General features: G+C 47.7%; 1 protein-coding gene and 1 pseudogene across 12 annotated transcripts in view; one reads left to right on the forward strand and one right to left on the reverse strand.

Annotated features, from left to right (window-relative positions):
* The window catches only part of Vipr2 (vasoactive intestinal peptide receptor 2), a 69,508-nt gene extending 61,081 nt beyond the window's left edge, over positions 1-8,427 (forward strand). For 8 of the 12 annotated variants that reach the window (XR_015621702.1, XR_015621699.1, XM_087552395.1 and 5 more), the window contains 6 exon segments: positions 174-234; positions 1,534-1,603; positions 2,001-2,092; positions 4,955-5,084; positions 5,151-5,192; positions 6,324-8,427. Coding sequence is in view for 9 of the 12 variants with exons in the window: in XM_087552395.1 (XP_087408521.1) it covers positions 174-234; positions 1,534-1,603; positions 2,001-2,092; positions 4,955-5,084; positions 5,151-5,192; positions 6,324-6,497 (569 nt within the window). In the remaining 3 variants the exon portion in view is untranslated. 12 annotated transcript variants of the gene reach the window in all.
* A 4,838-nt stretch (positions 8,428-13,265) lies between these two features.
* Positions 13,266-13,979, reverse strand: Chtop-ps1 (chromatin target of PRMT1, pseudogene 1; annotated as a pseudogene).
* Positions 13,980-19,090: the final 5,111 nt, after the last annotated feature.

The following is a 19,090-nucleotide window of genomic DNA, read 5'->3' on the forward strand; positions in this document are numbered from 1 at the left end:
TTAATGAGGTATAAGTGCAAACCTTCACACATTGGCGAAGACATTAAGTGAGAGCTTCCATGTGGTCCTTTGGTTGAAAATTACTCTTTACACGTTCTGATTCCTGAGTGCCAGGTGTACAGTGTTGCTTCTCATTAATGAGCAGGAGCCAATCTGATGGGGTCTCTCCGCAGGTATCCCCAGTGTGTGTATAGGTGCATGGATAGCAACTCGCCTTTCTTTAGAAGACACAGGGTAAGTATTGTGTATGCATTCACGCCTGTGAAACAAGACCTGCTGGTGCTGGTTGAATATCTGAGAGTTAAGGAAGCTTGTACCCTTAGAGACAAAAGACTTGCAGCCAGTCAAGATATTTCTAGGCAACATTTAGCACCCCGTGATTTGAAGACACGTGCATGGTCATGGGCAAGACTCACTATGCATTTCAGTATTTAGGAGATGGCCCAAAGGAGAGGTGAAAGTTAAACCACACCTTATTTAGCTAAAATGGGGAAAGCCAGGCGAAATGAGTGATACTCTGCATGACTCTTTGGTGTTCCCAAGACAGCTAAGCAGAAACAAGCAGGTTTACTGGGGAGCAGGGGGGGAAATGCATTGAGATCAGGCCATATGGCTGCCTGGATGGCCTCTGTGAGCTCCTTCTCTGAGAACTTCTGAGTCCAGGGGTAGTAACAGGCATCCCTAGCCTATATGTATCTCACAAAAGACCCCAGGGTATCAAGTGTCCACTGGAGAGTACATCACTCTGAGTGGTTGGTCTAAGCTAATCCTTTTCTTTAGTCTGTGACTCTATACTGACAACAAAAACGAATCCCCATCCACTTACCACAGCAGTTGTTCCTCAGCTGGGTTCACTGGCCCAGTCACCCTTGGTTAAGCAGGACTGACAACTGAGGTAGTGTCAGCTGGAAGGCACTCTTCGCTCTGTGGTTTGGAGGTCTCAGAGCCAGCTCAACTGCCCATGCATGTCACATTGCCAAACCGGCTGGGGCCCTAGGCCATGAGACTCTGCCCTTGCTGGAACAGTCAGCATCCACTGTGAGCTGAAGCCTTGCATAACCACACTTTTGCTGGAGATAAACCTTATGGAGAGTTAAGACCACCTCAGTCACTCTCAAGGCACATTTTTAATTCTTCAAAACAGAGATATGATTTGGGGGAATGTGTTTTCCGAAGGAAGCAAAGGGCCTTCATGATATCAAGAGCAAATGAGAGCACGTGCCTTGAATTAACATCGTAGCTTTGAGACAACCAACCCTGGAACTGCACTCCATGCTACCTCTCCACTAGCAGACTGTCAGGTTGACTCACCCAGGAAAGCCTCTTCACTCTACATGTGGGGCAATTATATCTAGTTGGAGGCAACTATGCAATCTTAGTCTGGTTGGCACATTGGGTATAAGACCCAAGAAGGGAGGAGGTTGGTTCTGCAAGCTTCTTCGTGTGAGAGTCAGCCATCACCCAAACCGTCCTACCCTGAACCTAGTTTGTATGTGAAGTCAGAGTTGACATCAGTTTCTTTCTCTCTGACAGTTGCTGGGACACGAACGACCACAGCATCCCCTGGTGGGTCATTCGGATGCCCATTCTAATTTCTATTGTAGTAAGTAGCTGCCTGTGGAGAGGCTATGCCCTGCCTTCCTTGTGTGCACCCATACCATGCAGAGGGTAGCCACCGTATGCAAACGGCTACCACCTTCCTGCAGGGCCCCATCTCCTCCAGGGCAATACCCAGGGAAGAGTGGACTCCAAGGCGAAAAGATCAGAAGAATTCTAGGCTTGGAGGAGATTAAAATAATCTGTTGCCCATCTCCACAGAGATGGCCAGATACCCACAACCTTATGCAGTAGTACCCACAATGCCCACACGAGGTCCTCTTTGGTGCAGTGGGCAGAGCTAGTGCCTGGGGTAGATGGTGGCTAAATCCTATAGATGGGTGATGAGGGATAAGATCTAAAGGTGCTCACAGATCACGTAGTCCTTTGTTGTCTCTGTGCAGGTCAACTTTGCCCTCTTCATCAGCATTGTAAGGATCTTACTTCAGAAGCTAACTTCTCCAGATGTTGGTGGCAATGACCAGTCACAGTACAAGTGAGTATCTGCTTGTCCAACATGAGGAATGTACAGAGAAGCTCATGGAGAGTAGAGCCCAATGCCAGCCCATAGAAGGTCCTCAGGGTGCCTAGGTGTCCCTTAATGCTCAACATGCACTGACACTGGAGTCTGCTGGCCCAGCACTCAGAGAGGTCAAGAAACCACACTGATGGGATGATGGTGGTAAAAGTAAGAACATTCTCTCATGTTTGCCATCGAGCATAGAGTCATGATGTGAGAGTGTCCCTTAAATGTGTCCTTTCTATGATATCCCAGTTTGACATCTCCCTTTGACCATGCATTGTTCTCCATATCATCTGCCCTCCCCACCACACCTTGGGGCTGGGCCATGCAAGCACAGCTGGCACTTTGTGCCTAGACCTGCCTTTAGCAATAATCTAACAAGCTGTGTGTCACTTAGAAGGGCACAGGACTTGAGGTCATGAGTGTCACCAGTTAATTTATGATTATCTAAGGAAGCAATAGGTTACCCATAATTCACAAAGAAAAACATAGATTCCCAACTCAGGTGTGATGTGAGCATGAATTCGGTTGATGTTGTATTTGGTACAGCTCAGGAGCCTGGACTTGGTTCGGTGACGCTATATTTGGTACAGGACAAGAGCCTGGGCTCAGATGATGCCATGCTGGTTAAGAGCGGCATTACCCTGGCAGGTCATCAGCTCCGAGCCAGTTGGAAGTTGCCACCCGCACTCACGCTGCTTTTCATGAGGAAAAAAATGTAACACAACGTGGGTGCTGAGGCAGCAGTATGGCCAAGCAGAAAGGGTCCTTCCCTGTGTGCTGTCTCCTTATCTGTAAAATAGAATGGCCTGTTGGGTTTGAGAAACAACCGAAAGACATTTGGTGCCTGGCACAGAGGACTAGAGAAAGGGCCTGGTGGACATTTAAGCCTTAGTTGTGTCATGCTGCGCACCAAATATGAGAAATGAGTCTCTCCTAGTGGAAGAAACCTGTCGGGCTAACACATAACAAGGTATAAGCTGCCCCGTGGTGCCTGACGGGAGATAATGGTTCTCATGCATCCCCCTCTGCAGCCCTGGAAAGCTGGGCGGCCATTCTTAGTCGCCTTTCAATTGAATTTGGATTTTCGGCAAATCCTGTTTAGTGTCTGCTCTGACCTTTTCTCTGGGCTCCTGGGCAGTGTTCGTTAAGAAGCTCTTGGGATGGATGCTTTTATTTTTGAATCAATTACATAGGGTAATGCTGTCTATGCTCTTCCAGGGTGATGAGAAGGGCAGAGGGCTATGTTTCACCCCTTGGATTGTAACAAAGAAGGACTAAAGACCTCCTCTCCCACAGGCTGTCCTGGGGACAGATGTGTAGATAGGTCATGCAAATGTCAGGACCTGGCAGCTTCCTTATAACCTCAACTAAAGGAATTGCACTCAGGAGCCTGGTGGCCCATCCTGCTAGGCACAGAACCTCAAGGGTGTGCACTGGCAAGGCGGCAGCTGCAGAAATATTCTGTTGGTAGAGATACCTAACACGTGCACCATGGCTATCTCAGAAAGGACCAGGCTTCTGTGCAGATTGTCAGATAGGAAAAGTCCTGCCCTTAATCCCCCACCCCATAGGACCTAACGTGTGGAGGAAGCCACACACACACATCTCTGGAACTTGCACACCCTGTGTCTTACTTAGGTTTTCTATTTCTGTGATGAAACACCATGACCAAAAACCAAGGCACTGTTCATTATTGAAAGAAGTCAGGACAGGAACACAAACAGGGCAGGATCCTGGATGCAGAAGCCATGGAGGGTGCTCGTTACTGGCTTACTCCTCATGGCTTGCTCAGCCTGCTTTCTTATAGAACTGGGGACTACCAGCCCACGGGTAGCCTCCCCTGGCCCCTCCCACACTGATCACTAATTTAGAAAATGCCGCACAGCTTGATCTTTTGAAGGCGGTTCTTCAATTGAGGTTCCCTCCTTTCAGATAACTCTAGCTTGTGTGGACTTGAAGAGGAAACCTTTAAAATAAGTGAGAGAAAGTTGTTTTATTTTCTCCTGTGTTTGGAGGTAACGAAAGGAAAAAAGAGGAACAGGAACCAGGAGAAGCCTCCTGCCTTCCCTAGCTGAATCTAGAGGAGATGGGCTGTGTGCTTAGTGATAGTAAGAAGCCAAGAGAAGGCTTCCCCTCAGATGAGCACCCAGTCCTGAGCAGTTGGAGGCACCTGGGGATGGTAAGCTCGATACCTGGTCCCTAGTGCAGGGCTCATAGAACAGGATGAGGACAGCAGAGGTCACTAGGAACTGGACAGAAATGTAGATTCTTGAGCTATTGCCCAACTCTTCCAGAATTCTGATAAGGCCTGGAATCTGAGCTGTGGTTACAACTCAGTAGAAGTCTAGGAAGCTTCAACTGAGATAACTCAGATTCCAGAAAAAAAATGATCTGTATTGACAGGTCCCTGTATCAGTAATGGAAGACCCTCCCCTCTGTGTTTTGGGGATGCTACGTGCAGTCTCTCCACCCAGTTCTCAGAATGGAATCCAGGGTCCCACTCCTAGTAGGTTTTGTCCTTGAATAACCCAGCCCCAGCAGAATTATCTGTCCAAGAGTAGTGTGGTCCAGCAGTGGGCACTCGTGACAAAGGACAGTAAATCCCCTGAGAGCTGGTGAGCCACACGATACACCCTGTAAGAATCTCCTCTTCATGAGCAGCCTCACATGTCCACATATGAAAATTCTGCCCAAGCGTGAGAAGAGGGTTCATTGGCACAAGAAGAGTAAGTGTTTGTGTGCTCCCTGACTGCTTTAGCCTCTGAAATCTCTCATGACCTCAGGCGGGTGAAGGGAGAAACACAAGGCATCTTGTCCTTCTCCTTCTACTAGGAGGCTCGCCAAGTCCACACTGCTGCTAATCCCACTGTTTGGCGTCCACTACATGGTGTTTGCTGCCTTCCCCATTGGCATCTCCTCCACGTACCAGATCCTGTTTGAGTTATGTGTTGGTTCCTTCCAGGTAAGTGTGGGAGGTACCGCGGGTGCCACCGACTGTGGGCAGCTCTGACACTCTGTCTCTTTTCAGGGCCTGGTGGTCGCAGTTCTATATTGCTTTCTGAACAGTGAGGTAAGTCCTTTGTCTGCTGGAACTGGGCACTGACGTTGGGTCAGGAGTTGGCCCCATCAACAACCTCTGGCCAACTATGCCCCCATGCAACCAAGGCCAAACTTGGGTTCCCAAAGCCCCTCTGAGCAAGACTGCCAGTCCTTCCAGCAAATTGAGCCTCTGTCCTCCACACAATGTCCCCATCATGGTCAGCTTGTTTGTTTGTTTGTTTTTGTTTGTTAATTGTATGTGAGTGTCCTATCTGCATGTACACTTGCATGCCAGAAGAAGGCATCAGAGCTCAGTAGAGATGGCTGTGAGCCACCAAGTGGTTGCTGGGAATTGAACTCAGGACCTCTGGAAGAGCAGGCAGTGCTCTTAACCGCTGAGCCATCTCTCCAGCCCCCAGGGTCAGCATCTTACTCTTCAACCCAGAACTGGGTCCCTGAAGATGTGGCGTTGGTGGGAGGGGCTGGGCCTCATTGAGAGATACATCACTGTCCCAAGATGGCATGAGAGCCTGGTTCTTCTTATGTGACCACTCCTTCCATGCACCTCCAATCCTCAGAATCTACCCAACCTACATATTGTCTCTATATGACTGTGACCTGAGAGTCAGCCCCTTTTCTATCACTAGGGAAGGCTTTGACAGAGCCAACATCCCTGTCCCTTCCCAACACTTTCTTCACTCAAGAGTCTTTAAAGGGGGAAGACATTGATGAAGGTCCTACAGGATCCAAGGAGCTGGGCCAAGGCAAGACACATTCCATACTGGTCAGACTCACCAATGAGGCTCACTCATAAGTCTGTACCTTTTCTGTGCCCCACTCCCATGTCCAGCCCCTTAGTGTACCCTGCTGATGTCTGGCATTCATATGCAAAAAGGCCGACCATCTCCTCCAGCTCTCTGTTCTGCCTTTCCCTGCTCACTCACCCAATACCCTTCTGGAGCCTGAGGGTTACTTCTCTCCAGGAACCAGGAACAGGGGGTGGGCCAGACCACTCATCCTGTGTCTACTAGAGAAGAGCTATAAAACCATACCAGCTGTTTGCTACCTAGTGGTTGCATCCATGCTGTATGCGTCTTTGGAGGATTCATAAGTTCCTACATTCCAAGCTGACCCTTCACTAACACCCTCACCCCCCCCTCAGGTACAGTGTGAACTGAAAAGAAGGTGGAGAGGCCTGTGCCTGACCCAGCCTGGGAGCCGGGACTACCGGCTGCACAGCTGGTCCATGTCCCGGAATGGCTCAGAAAGCGCCCTACAGATACACCGTGGCTCCCGTACCCAGTCCTTCCTGCAGTCAGAGACCTCAGTCATTTAGCTGTGTCCCTCATACAGAGCTGACAGTGCTGCTGGGTTTGACATATGTGTTTGCCAGCTTCCTCTGCTTGCCCCAGTGTCTGGTGCCTTATTGGGTCAGCCCTGGTCCTTAACTCGATTGTAACTTGATTGAAACACCAGTTATTGTTGACAGACTCTAGCGTTTAAGCCATCCTCTTCATAATATGGCACAGCCATATTCTACTTTCAAAGAGAGCAAGGAAACCAGGTGGCCCTGAACATCAAAACTGGGTTCTAGAACGTCCGAAAAAAAACAAGGAGGAAGATTCCAGTTTCTCCACTGCCTCCTGTCAGGGAGAACCACGTCCAGAACCAGCTGAGCATCACCACCCTGTGGCCCAGCGCATGCCTATGGTTGTCTCTGACATTCCTCTCAATCTATGGCATACCAGGGAAAGTGGATGAAAGCAACCTTCTCATCCTACAAGCTTCCTGGTGCCCCCGGCCTTGAGTTCTGTCCTGTGGACTACATCTGGACAGCCACACCCTTGCCATTCCCTGGACCATCTGGTAGTGACCAAAGATAAGTCAGGGAGGATATTCATGGTTCAGCGGCCAAGCCAGGAACTCATCTCCTCCCAGGGCACTTAGCATCTGCTGCTTCCTACAAGTGGTGAGCAGCCCTGGATCCCAGGCCGGCTGCTGGCATGAAGGCCCTCATTCATGACTTGTCCATTCAGCCCAAGGTTGTTCTCTAGCTGGTAGAAAACTTCGATTTTTATTTTAAAGAAAACCACCATCTTAAAATTGCTTAAAGAGATTTATTTTATCAAAGTATGAAGAGGCATCAAGTTTTCCTATCCAACATTTGCCAGTAACAATCCTTATTTTTCCAGTGTTATTTGCAACTGTGGGCAGGCAGACCTGAGGGAATGCTTGCTGTGATTGAAAAGCAGCTGCAGACAGAGAGTGCCTTTCCTTGCGGTGTCCAAAGACCCTGGGAGACCATGTCATGGCCCAGTGCAAGGGCTGTAGGTTCTGGACCTAGTGTTCAGGCATAGTCTATGTAACTTACACCCCAACACACACACACACACACACACACAGGATAAAAGCTGCAAAATGTTTTCCTGTGCTTTCTGAGGCATGTAGGCCACGGCCAGCATGAATACCAATGATCTCAGCAATTGTACCAGAGCCAGAGGTTTTGGGGTCAGAAAAATCACAAAAGTAGGGGCTCCACTTCTGGTACATGGGGGCTTTAGTACAGCAGAGAAGTATCTAGAAACTAGCTGAGGCCCGGGGGCCAGACATCTGTCCTGAATGTCTGTCCACAGAACCCCTCCTGCACTTTTGCCTCTATCCACTCTTGAAAGGCCTCCAGTTTGTCTGCAACTGCACAGGATAGACACCTCAGATGATCTAGAAAACACCACTAACCTGCTGCCTTGCAGGGCTACCAGGCTAGAGAACAGGTTGTGGGGAACAAATGGCCTAGGTCAGAAACACTTAAAAGAGCTGTTGGCAGTGACAAAAGGTGGGTGCTACAAGCCCTGGTGTCAGCCTTGCCTGTCTTTATACAGAGCTCACTGCTTACTCCAGCAGCTCGGCGGACACACAGCCCTCCCATATCTGAAAGTTGTCCTATCAACCACTAGGCGTGACCCTGCCATGACCCTGAAGAGACATGTAGATCCTGTGAACACAAGCAGCCACTGAGTACACACGGAACATTCAGAACACCATTCCCTCAGCCCAGCATGTGCTAATGCTAACTATAGCTGGGTCCTCGTCCTGGGAAAGAGATCGGCTGATCACAAAGTGGTCGCTGCTGGAACTCACCAGTAGCAGAGGTGTAGTAACCATATGGCCAGCGCGTGATCTTACGTGTTGTATGTGGAATATCTACAAACACACCGCGGAGTGGAACTGAGTTGTGTATATACTGCAATAAACCTGATTTCATTCTGTGTGAGAGTCTGCTATGAATGATGCTGGGGCCCCAGGACACAGATGCCTGCTGCTATACCTTTGAGCACCCTCACTCTGAACCGTCCTGCCTACAATTCCTCATACAAGTTGGGTCTGAGGTACCCAAGAAGTAGAAGTGGCAGCCATGTGGATGTGCCCAACATACCTGGATATTCCTACCCTGCAGCCATAGTCTGTTCCTTCGGCTCTACAGAACCTCAGCCTTGAGCCTTGTCAGCAGAGCAAACTGAAGTGTGTGTGTGTGTGTGTGTGTGTGTGTGTGTGTGTGTTAGATGTGCACATGCCTATGTGCATATGTGTGCTTAGTGTGCTTAAGTACACATGCAAGTGTGTGTGCTCATTTGTAGTTCATGAGCAAGCTAAAATGTATGTCTGTCTGTAGTAGATGTGCACACACATCTATGATGTGCTTAAGACGTGTTGTACATGTAAGTGCACGTGCTCATTTGTAGATGGTTGTTCATGAATTTATGTGAGGTTCACGTCTGTGTGCGTGTGCATGTGGAGGCGCTCGGGTATAAGTCTCTCTCTGTGTGTGTGTGTGTGTGTGTGTGTGTGTGTGTGTGTGTGTGTGGGTGTGGGTGCTTGTGTATACTGACCCTTAGACACTAGACAGATAAAATCTGTCTCTGCTCCACACAGCACACTGCTGCTGGGTAGTCAGGAACCCTGTACACTGGTATCAAATTCTTAAGAGCATGAACATAGAAGTCATCCAGACAGCTTCTGGGGAATTTCCTCAGAGAAAGCAGCAGGATGGGAGAAGAGGGCTCTGCGGGGCCCTCTAGGATCACAGTTGTCCTGTCTGATTAGGGACGCTTGGAATGAGGTGTTCGAAACAGGACAGCTCTGCAGATGGGCCCAGGGGAGTCAGCCTGCTGGAACAGCTGAGAACGACACTGAAAACCAGCTCCGTCTGTATGAATACATGATGCCTGCTTTTCTTTCTCATCAAATGCCAGCCTTTGTAAATCGGCTGCTTCATGTTATGGGAACTTTAAGAGATGGGAAGTCTCAGATTTGTGGCAGCAGAACGTGGAATGTTCTGAGCTCAGCCTCCAACCCCAGAGAGAGTCATTGTGAGCTGGATGCAGGTCCCAGGCCTTTTTTGTCACACAGACAATTCCTTCCCCTTATTCTCTCTTTTTACTCGTGGAAATTAGGTCAAGCTGCATACAGGTTTTTAGCCAGCTTTGTTCATGCAAGCCAGAGTGGAGGTCTTTCCCTTATAAACATAGGGACGTTTGTTTGTTTGTTTTTTCAGAACAAGGCCCAGGCTCGGTTTTAAGTCCCCAGTCTCCCACTTCAGCCCCCAGAGTATCTGAGATCAGAGTTGTGTCCCCCACAGCCTAACTCAGAGCTACAATATTTTCAGCCATTGCCTGATAGTGCCTTGAGTAAAATTGAGGGCACTCATCTCTGGGCTAGCCTGAGGACTGGGGCCTGGGATGGCAGAAGACTGCCCCTTGCCACACTTAGAGGTGCCATGCCCTTGGTAAACCCAGCCCTGTTGATTCTTTCTTTCATTTCTTCCCATGACTGCTTGGACGATGTTCACGAGGGCATTCGCATCTCTAATGCAGAGACACCGAGCAGCTTTCCTCTGGTTTAAAGCAGAACGTTGGCCTGGATGAGTGGGCAGCCTCCCTCTGTTCTACTCCTTTATTGTTGGGAAATAGGAGCAAAGACCCAGTGGAAGTCACCCCTCTTCCTTCAGGCTGTCATCATCACTGTCAGCGGGAGCCTCAGCGTGTGCTATGGGGACTTGGACCTTACAAAGGATTTGGGGCATGTTTTATATAGAAAAGCGTTCCTTTTAGATGGAGAGAAAAGGGACCCTCCCTTCCTTTGTGTTCTCTGAAGAATTAACAGGGGAAGTGGAGCCAGCGGCCATGTCAGCAGGTGGTCACCTGGACGCTGAAGACTGCGCCTCTTCTGGACCTGCAGGAAGGACACTTGCTCCCCAAGGCTGCTTAGGACCTTTACAAAAGCTGCTCCTATTGAACAGCTGGAGCCGAAGATAACACTGAAGGGTAATTACAAAGCAGAGACAGACTGCTCTCCTTTTAAAAGTCAGGGCTTTTATATCCTCACGTGTGAAGTTTTATGTAAACGCCCCCCCCCCAAAAGGCACAGAAATTCAATGCCCTTTCAAAACCCTAGCTATTGTGGTTCAAATAATGTAGTTGCAAACACAAAATGTAAACTGAATTTTTTAATCAAAAAATAAATGATTACCCTTCTTTCAAATTTAAAGACACAGCACAATAACTCCCCGTGCCCCCAACATCTTGCTGCTGATGTGCTGACTTTCCTATTGCAATACAGGCCTTTACCTGTTCTCCTTCCACTTGGGTGATACCAGAGAAAGTATTCTTGACTCTGCTGGTGGCACTGAGGATTCATCTAGGCCCAGTGTATGTGAGTTAGGGGTTTGTATTTGGAACTCCAGTACTTGACTTCTGGTGAGGCCTGCTCATCCCAGAGCCTCCAATTCATTACCCCTTGGCCCTCACTCCCTGCACCTGCCTCTTCCCTCTCTCCAGGGCTCTTTTGTCAGGGAGATGAGTTGTGACAGTAAGAACCCTTCTCCTGGGAGGGAGTGAAAGCAGCGGAATTGGGCAGGGTCAGAGAACAGCAGTCCAGGTGAGGCTCAGTGGTTAGAGGTGACGGCCACGTGGGGTTGTGGGAAAGCTGCAATAGTGAGTGACCCAGAGGGCTAAGAGGCATTGCCAGCAGAGCACAGTATTACAGAACCTAAGATCCAGGTAGTCATGGGATTAAGGGCCTGTCTTAGTAAGGGTTTTACTGCTGTGAACAGACACCATGACCAAGGCAACTCTAATAAGGACAACGTTTAATTGAGGCTGGCTTACAGGTTCAGAGGTTCCGTCCATTATCGTCAAAGCAGAAACAGGGCAGCATCCAGGCAGGCATGGTACAGGGGGAGCTGAGAATTCTCCATATTCATCTGAAGGCTGCTAGCAGAATACTGACTTCCAGGCAGCTAGGATGAAGGTCTTAAAGCCCACAGTGACACACCTACTCCCACAGGGCCATGCCTCCAAATAGTGCCACTTGGTGGGCCAAGCATATTCAAACCATTTCAGGGCCCAAGGCAAAGGAGATAACAGAGTGGGGCAAACTCAGTCTCAAGCCGAAAGCAAGACCTCTACAGAGCAGTACCACGCACAGACAGGTTGGGGATGGGGAAGGGGGGCAGGTGCCAGGAGTTCAATCCTAAACCAGCCCTGGCTTCTCAGGGCTCTCCACCCAGGTTCAGAATGAGACCCTAGTGACTGGCAATTCCTGCTCTCCCCTGGGACAGTCGCACCTGAATGTGGAAGCAGCTCCATTGCTGGGAGCCACAGTGGATCAGGGCAGCATGTATAGGACAGTATCACAGCTAGGGCAGGTCACTGGGATCAGTGATCATCATCAGGAATGACATGAACTCCACAAGACTCTGGGTCCAGTGAACCAAGCTGTGCTCTGGTGACAGTGATTCCCTGACCTCCCTACAGGGTCTCTGATAACCACGTCCAAAGGCCAACATGACTTACGCTGCAGAACAGAGGAGAGACCTTCACCCAGGCATCTCGCAAATGTGCCCTACACTGGTAGGAGCTACTGCCTCGTAGCTCCAGAGCCACCATGTGCGCTAGAATAGACTGGTTGAGAACCTCTTTACCAAAAACTTAAAGTGCAGGAAGAACACAGAAAGTGATGCATACTCCAAATAAGTAAATTAAAGCGAGGTGCCCTAGTGGCCTCTAAAGATGACAGTAACAGAAAGCTCGAGCCACGCATAGCGTGGTGAAAAACGTTTGGTGGTTTTAATACGACGAATTATCAAAGTATAGCATCCACTGTACCCTGCAACATAACAATTCCCAAGTTGATGCACTCTACTTTCTTTTTTCCTTTTAATTGAGAGAACAACTCGTTACAATGAACCAGAAATACAAGATTCCACTGAAACTCAGCAGCTGACAAAATATGGTTGAACTTACATCTCAAGAGGATCAAAGGCAACCAGTTAAGAGGATCAGACCCAGACTGGGTCTGCATAACCGTAGGTAACAGCATTTCCACATTAACAGCACATGACCCCTTCCCAGCAGTTTGCAACCCGTCTCTCACCCTTGTCTCTTCTGCCACACCGAATGGCTGCTACTTCTATTCTATAGGGCTGAAAACTCTTATTTTAGGATGTAACTTGTACATACCTAAGTCAGCACGCCAGGTACCATTTATGTAGCATCCATATAGGCAACACCAACTTTGACCAAATCAAAGTTGCTACCATGTGTAACCACTCCATGGCCCAGTAGCAGTACCAACATTTCCGATTTCCTGCCTTCACACATCTACATAGCAGACACACCTTTGTCTCTAGCTGTTAACAAGTAACTTTTAAGAAAGAGGTGGAAGTCTACCTCTTTCAGAGATGACCACTAGTGAGGAGAACACTGGGTCCTTCTGGGATCATAAAAATGAACAGAGGAAATACTTTTTTACATGTCAGAGTATACGACAGGTGAGGCAGGGGCTGGAAACTTGTCCTACTCAGGACCCAATGTATTCCCGTGCAAACAGAAGTCTTGATAAACAACCAAATCAGGGGGAAATGGGGTTTCATATAACACTGTCAAAAAGTAGACGGAACCGACAAAACACACAGCTGGTTGCAGTTAAGTCCAGAGCCTATTGTGATAAGTCCTTTCCCCATCAATCGGGTTTCTTCTCTCGTTTTCTCAAGGCAGTTTTATAGAAGTGGAGACTTTAACTAGAGGGGCAGGCAGGCAATCAGGTTTCAATCACTGTTTTCAGGATCTGTCTGTGGCTGTAGATATCCGATTCAGCACCCAGGTGTCCTTTAGTTTTCTACATGTATCCATCCAATTGTTTGTCCCGCTGTTCCTTGGTTATACAGGGTGAATAAGGGCACCTCTCCCTCCTCCATGACCTTGAACTCTACCACCAAAGCCCCCTCTTCTCCGACCTATCACACCCAGAGCTGTCCCACCGATTCTGATATGATCCGTACATAGCTCTACACCCTAGGTTCCCCTCTCCCAGGACCTCCAAGACCATGAACACCACCTGTTCTTAAGCCCATTCGGGGAGCTACAGCTCCTCCACTCTCGAAGCCGCATTCAGCCCCTAAGGCATGGGTAGGCAGGCCTCTGCCTCTAATTGCTCCCCTGGCAAGAGCACCTGTGGGTCGGCCTAAACATGGCTAGATGTTACTCTTACTCAGGCCTTAAGCTCTTCTTTCTGCTTAAGTTTTAATGCTGCCTGGACAGAGGGTCTATTCTCCGACTTCTGGGCCAGTCTTGTGTTTCTGGCACCGGCAGCAGCAGCATTTATTACCGGCATCGGAGGCTGCTGCCACATCAAAGCCCGTTGTTTATTACCGGCTGTTTATTATTGGCTGTTTGTTCTTCAGCATTTCAGCAAAGCACTCATTTGTAGGCATTTTGGTGGTGCTTTTTAGCACAACTTTTGGCGCAGACTATGCAGCCATCTTTAAATCCAAGAATGGAAGGAACCGCCAGGATCCTGAGACTTCCTCGCCCACCTCTGCAGGGGGTGGGGGTGGGGCGGCAGGTTAGGCGCTGGCCAGACAGCAGATTGAGCTGACAGCAGATTGCTCAGGTTAACTAGCTGGGTGGTTGGGTTTGTTGCTTAAAGAGTAGGGTGCAAAGGCCCATCGTTGTGGATTGGGTACCTAGCCCACCGATTCTCCTGCTTGTCAGGCCTTCCCTTCCTGCCTTTCACCTGTGCCACCTCAGCTAGCTCCACCAAAACAACAACAATGGTTATAAAGTAAGAATAAATGAATAAATAAGTAACCTATTTGCTCTAAATCCCAAAAATAAACTATATTACACTTAACCCGGTAATTTTATTTCTGGAGCTCTTTCCTAATTTAATACTCCAAGTTAAACACAGTCATAGCAATGATATTTTCAAAAAAAAAAAACTAAAATAATCTAGTGTTCCATCATTAAAGAATGACTACACAGTTATTGAGACTATAGAATAGAGACTCTTTGCAGCCCACTTGAAGGTGATTCCAAGGACTGAGTGCTGTGTGCCGCTTCTGACAACCATGTGCCTTCAGGAGTGTTTATGGCTCTTTTTGAAAAAAATGAGGTCAGGACCATGGGCAGAGCCATCCATGCACAGAAGCACCAGCTCGCTAGCCTGTGTCACCTGGGAGCATCTAGCGGCATGAAAGCTGCTTGCCCAGCCTGAAGCCTGAGACTCCCACCACTGCATTCTTCACAGTAATTAACTCTGTCAAGCAAACCATGAGTAATGCAGCACAAATTACATGATCTAGTTACTCACCTAGCAATGATATTATGTAACGAAGTGAAGGACAGCCACTTTTGATCGGATGAACGGCAAAACGGGGAGGGCTTGGCTCATTCCACAGGCAGAGTCGCGATCTTTGTGCGAGTAGACCATCGCGCTAACCAGCGTGGTGTCTCTTCGCAGTACAGACGCCATCTTGCCACTGGCATCTCTTCATAGAGACAAAGAGCCAGTTCACCAAGAAACGCGATGCTAAGTGAGTGTGTGTGTGTGTGTGTGTGTGTGTGTGTGTGCATGGAACTTCAATACACAGACACACAGCGGTCTGTCTGACCACTCACTTTCCTCCTTGTAACACGTGGGTTTCCTTAGCATCAAGGGCGCCACACAATCAGGGAACAGTGGTTTGGAAGGGGCATGCTCTTTGTCTACTTCCAAAAATAAATTTCTACACTTTCAGATCTTTCTGAAACTGCATTTAAACTAAGACCCAACAGTTGCGTTGGCCATCTTGTGTGGCAAGAGCTTGCACAGTGAGTCCTTGCCCGTTCAGAATGGATTCAGAATGAGGCTATGTCTAGAGAGAGATCTTACAGAAGTCACTGAGTCATAACAAGCTCATTAGGGTCCAGCATCATTGTTTCGCTTATGGACACCAGTTACACACACACACACACACACACACACACACACACACACACACACACGCCAAGCTGAAGAGGCTCTTCTTTCTCATTGTATGGTCTTGGATGTCTGAGGAGTACCTGGCCACTGGCCCTGTATGCAGTGTTTGGTTCTGGCACTGGTCCATCTGTCTATCCATATGTCAGAATTTCACTGTTGATTACTGATTCTTGTGATAGGTTTGAAGTTCAGCTTCTTTCTTCCTCAACTGCTCTGTCTCATTAGAGCACCTTAGGAGTTTTAGAACGAATGAATTTGGAAGTCAGGTATTGAGATCTTCAGTCAGTATCACACAGCTCCCTGTGTCTTTGGTTCTGTGAAGAGCCCCTCCCCTTACTTTATGGTGTCCCACTGTGTCATACATTTTATAATTGGTTTATATTTTACATACTGGGCCTTTAATGAGTTGATATTTTGCCTCTGTATATTGTTCTGACTTAAAGTCTATCACGCCCCATTCACATATTGTCCTTGGCTGCCTGTTTATATACCGCGCATTTCCACCCTTTTTCTTTTGGTCCCATTTGTGTCTTTAGACCTAAAGCAAGCATCCTATAAACAGACCTAAGTTGGAGCATGGATTAAAAAAAAAAGTCTATTATATAAACTTGTAACTTTTGATGACAGAGTAGATAAAATTCATACATATTTAAAACAACTACTGATTTTTTAAAATAATTTGCTTTTTCGAATAAAATTTTTAAGTGACCAGTAGGTTATTTTCTCTGTTAAAAGGCACATTTTTAGATTGCATCTAATATGAAACTATGCCAGTTTTTAGAAGTCACACCTAAAGAATGACACTAGAACATTCCCATAATTTAAGAATTTCGTCGTCGTATCAGATTAAAATAAAAATCTTAAAACATTTCATTTGACAAAGAAGGAGGGTTTGCATCCATTGCAAAGGTCATATTTACAAATGATATTTTCAAGAACTACTTGATAAATGCAAAAGGAAAATATCAAAAAGAATGAAGTAGTAGATTCTTTTCTAAGATCCATGACCTCACTAAGCCCAGGAAGTCGGTTGGGACTCTGGTTACCAGGGACTTGTAGCCTCCTCTTGAGTAGCCTTCAAATCCACCAATGACCTGATGGTGATTTTTGTGGTCTTAGATGTCACGGTTGGGCTGGACTATTAATTGCTTCTCTCCCTTCACATCTTTCATAGCATTTTCTGGCACCGTGGAAGCTACACCACAGAAAGAAGGCTTTCAGGTTAAACCCAGCAGGAATAATTGAAGCCCTTTCTGCTAAAGTATACAGTGTCTTCAGAAATAGGGCTTTACCTATGCAAGGCAACCAAAGGCTACAACCATAGTCCTTATTGTTTGTGGAGTCACTCTGACTCATTGCTCTAACATCCCCCTACGCTAGGGCATCAAGCCTCCACAGGACCAAGGGCCTCCCCTCCCATTGATGTCAGATAAGGCCATCCTCTGCCACATATATATCTGGAGCCATGACTCCTTCCATCTAGCTTGCCAACAGGAGCCTGGTATGATTGTCTCCTGAGAGTTTCTACCAGCACCTGACCAATACAGATGCAGATGCTCACAGCCAGCCATGGGATTGAGCCCAGGGACCCCAATGGAAGAGCTAAGGGAAGGACTGAAGGAGCTGAAGGGGATTACAACCCCATACGAGGAACAATATCAACTAACTGGACCACCCAGAGCTCCCAAGGACTAAACCACCAACCAAAGAGTATGCACTGGTCATTTGTGTCTTTAAGCAGTGCCCTCAAGGAGAATCTATGATCATATGAAGCCAAAAAAGTACCGACTCTTTCCAGCCTTTTTGCCTCAGCCTACTGGTTATCCTGTGCTCAGGTGTCCCTGCCCTACGCAGAGTCTATGTAGGCAAGTGAGGCCTTGACTGAAGCATCTGGGACTGGGTTAGAGGGTGTAGTAATCAGAGAGCTGGCAAGAATGGACCCAGCCACACTACCAAGGAGAGATTCATAAAGAGGAATGGGAGGGATTGAAACTGTAGCCAGCAGGTTCTGTGAAAAACAGAAACAAGTCAGAAGATCCCTGTGTTCAACTGTGTCTTGGAAATGTGGAGGCAGGACATTTGCTCCCAGACACCTGCTGCAGTTGTCACATCACACATTAGAACAAACCAGGTCTCCAGGGGTCAGCAAACTCGTGTAAATAGGCAGATAGTAACTATTTCAGGTTTGGGAACCACGAGATTTTAACGGCCATAGGTCTTGGGATGTTGTGGCTGGGCTGATCTGTCTTCTAACCCCTCGTCTCAAAGTGATGTCTGAATGGAGGAGTTTTCTGGTTTGGGGAATTAGCCTCATCATACCATCAGGAGCAGAGTGGCTTGAAAGTAACTGAACTTTTCCTTTCTCGACGTTTCTCTTTTCTTATCCTTCTTCTTCGTCTGGCTTACACTCTATCAACTCAGACTTGGGAGAGACATCCATTGATCGTGTAAAGGAATCTGTACCCACTACCTAGCTTTATACTCCACCAACCTGTGGTATCTGTGCCATATGGGACTTTTCTCAGACCTTAAGGGCACCGGCTTTCTGATGTATGAGGTCTTAGTCCTTGTGATGGTTTATATAAACTTAACTCAGGGAGTGACACTATAGGAGGTGAGGCCTTGTTGGAGAGGATGTGTCACTGTGGGTGTGGGCATAAGACCCTCATCCTAGCTGCCTGGAAGTCAGTCTTCCACTAGCAGCCTTCAGATGAAGATGTAGATCTCTCAGCTCTGCCTGCATTATATCTACCTAGATGCTGCCCTGCTCCCGCCTTTATGATGATGGACTGAGTGAACCTCTGAACCTGTAAGCCAGTCCCAATTAAATGTTGTCTGTTGTAAGACTTGCCTAAGTCATGGTGTCTGTTCACAGCAGTAAAACCCCAACTAAGAAAGGATGACTTACTTCGGTTCTCTTTTCTGGAACCATCCAAAGGGTGCTACATTCTGAAAAAAGGCTTGTCTTGTTTGACAGGTCTTTGGGGAGGACACACAGAAGGAACATTCCAAGGAAGGGAACCTACAGCTCCTACAGGAACTGCAAAGCCATTGACTTCCCTGTCCCCTGCCAGAGCAATCCCATACTGGTGTTCACTATAATTCACCCATCTGACACTCAGGTTATACCTGAATGCTGTGTCTTTAACTCACACTGCTCAGCCCACTAGTGTGTGCTGTGTTTCTCTGTGCCTCCTCAGAGACACTTGGAACTGCCCCAGGGGGAAGACATCCCCCTAGTGATGACTGACGAATGGCTCCAGCAGCTCACTGCTCTCACCTTGACACAAAGTCCTTGCTCCTCCAGCTGTGAGACAAGTTGGAATTTATATATTCCCAACAAAGATTAATAATTCATTAGATGCTTAAGTAGAAAAACAAAGTACCAATTAATCAAGGCTCCGCTGAGACGTGATTTGCAGTCACCAGTCTGTGGGGGTTGGCAGTGCTTTTGCACTGAAGTAGGTCAGGGCTGCGGAAAAACAGCTCTCATGCACTAGCATCTGTTCGCGCTAATCACTGTACACAGCTTTGGGTCTTACTACAGTTTTTATTAGTTATCCCAGCTGGGATTTATGTTTCAGCAAAAGGCCCAAGAATGAGAAGAGTTATCCTCCAAAGATCCAGGTC

Source organism: Rattus norvegicus, chromosome 6, assembly GCF_021556685.1.
Source record: "Rattus norvegicus strain SHRSP/BbbUtx chromosome 6, alternate assembly SHRSP_T2T, whole genome shotgun sequence".
NCBI lineage: Eukaryota > Metazoa > Chordata > Mammalia > Rodentia > Muridae > Rattus > Rattus norvegicus.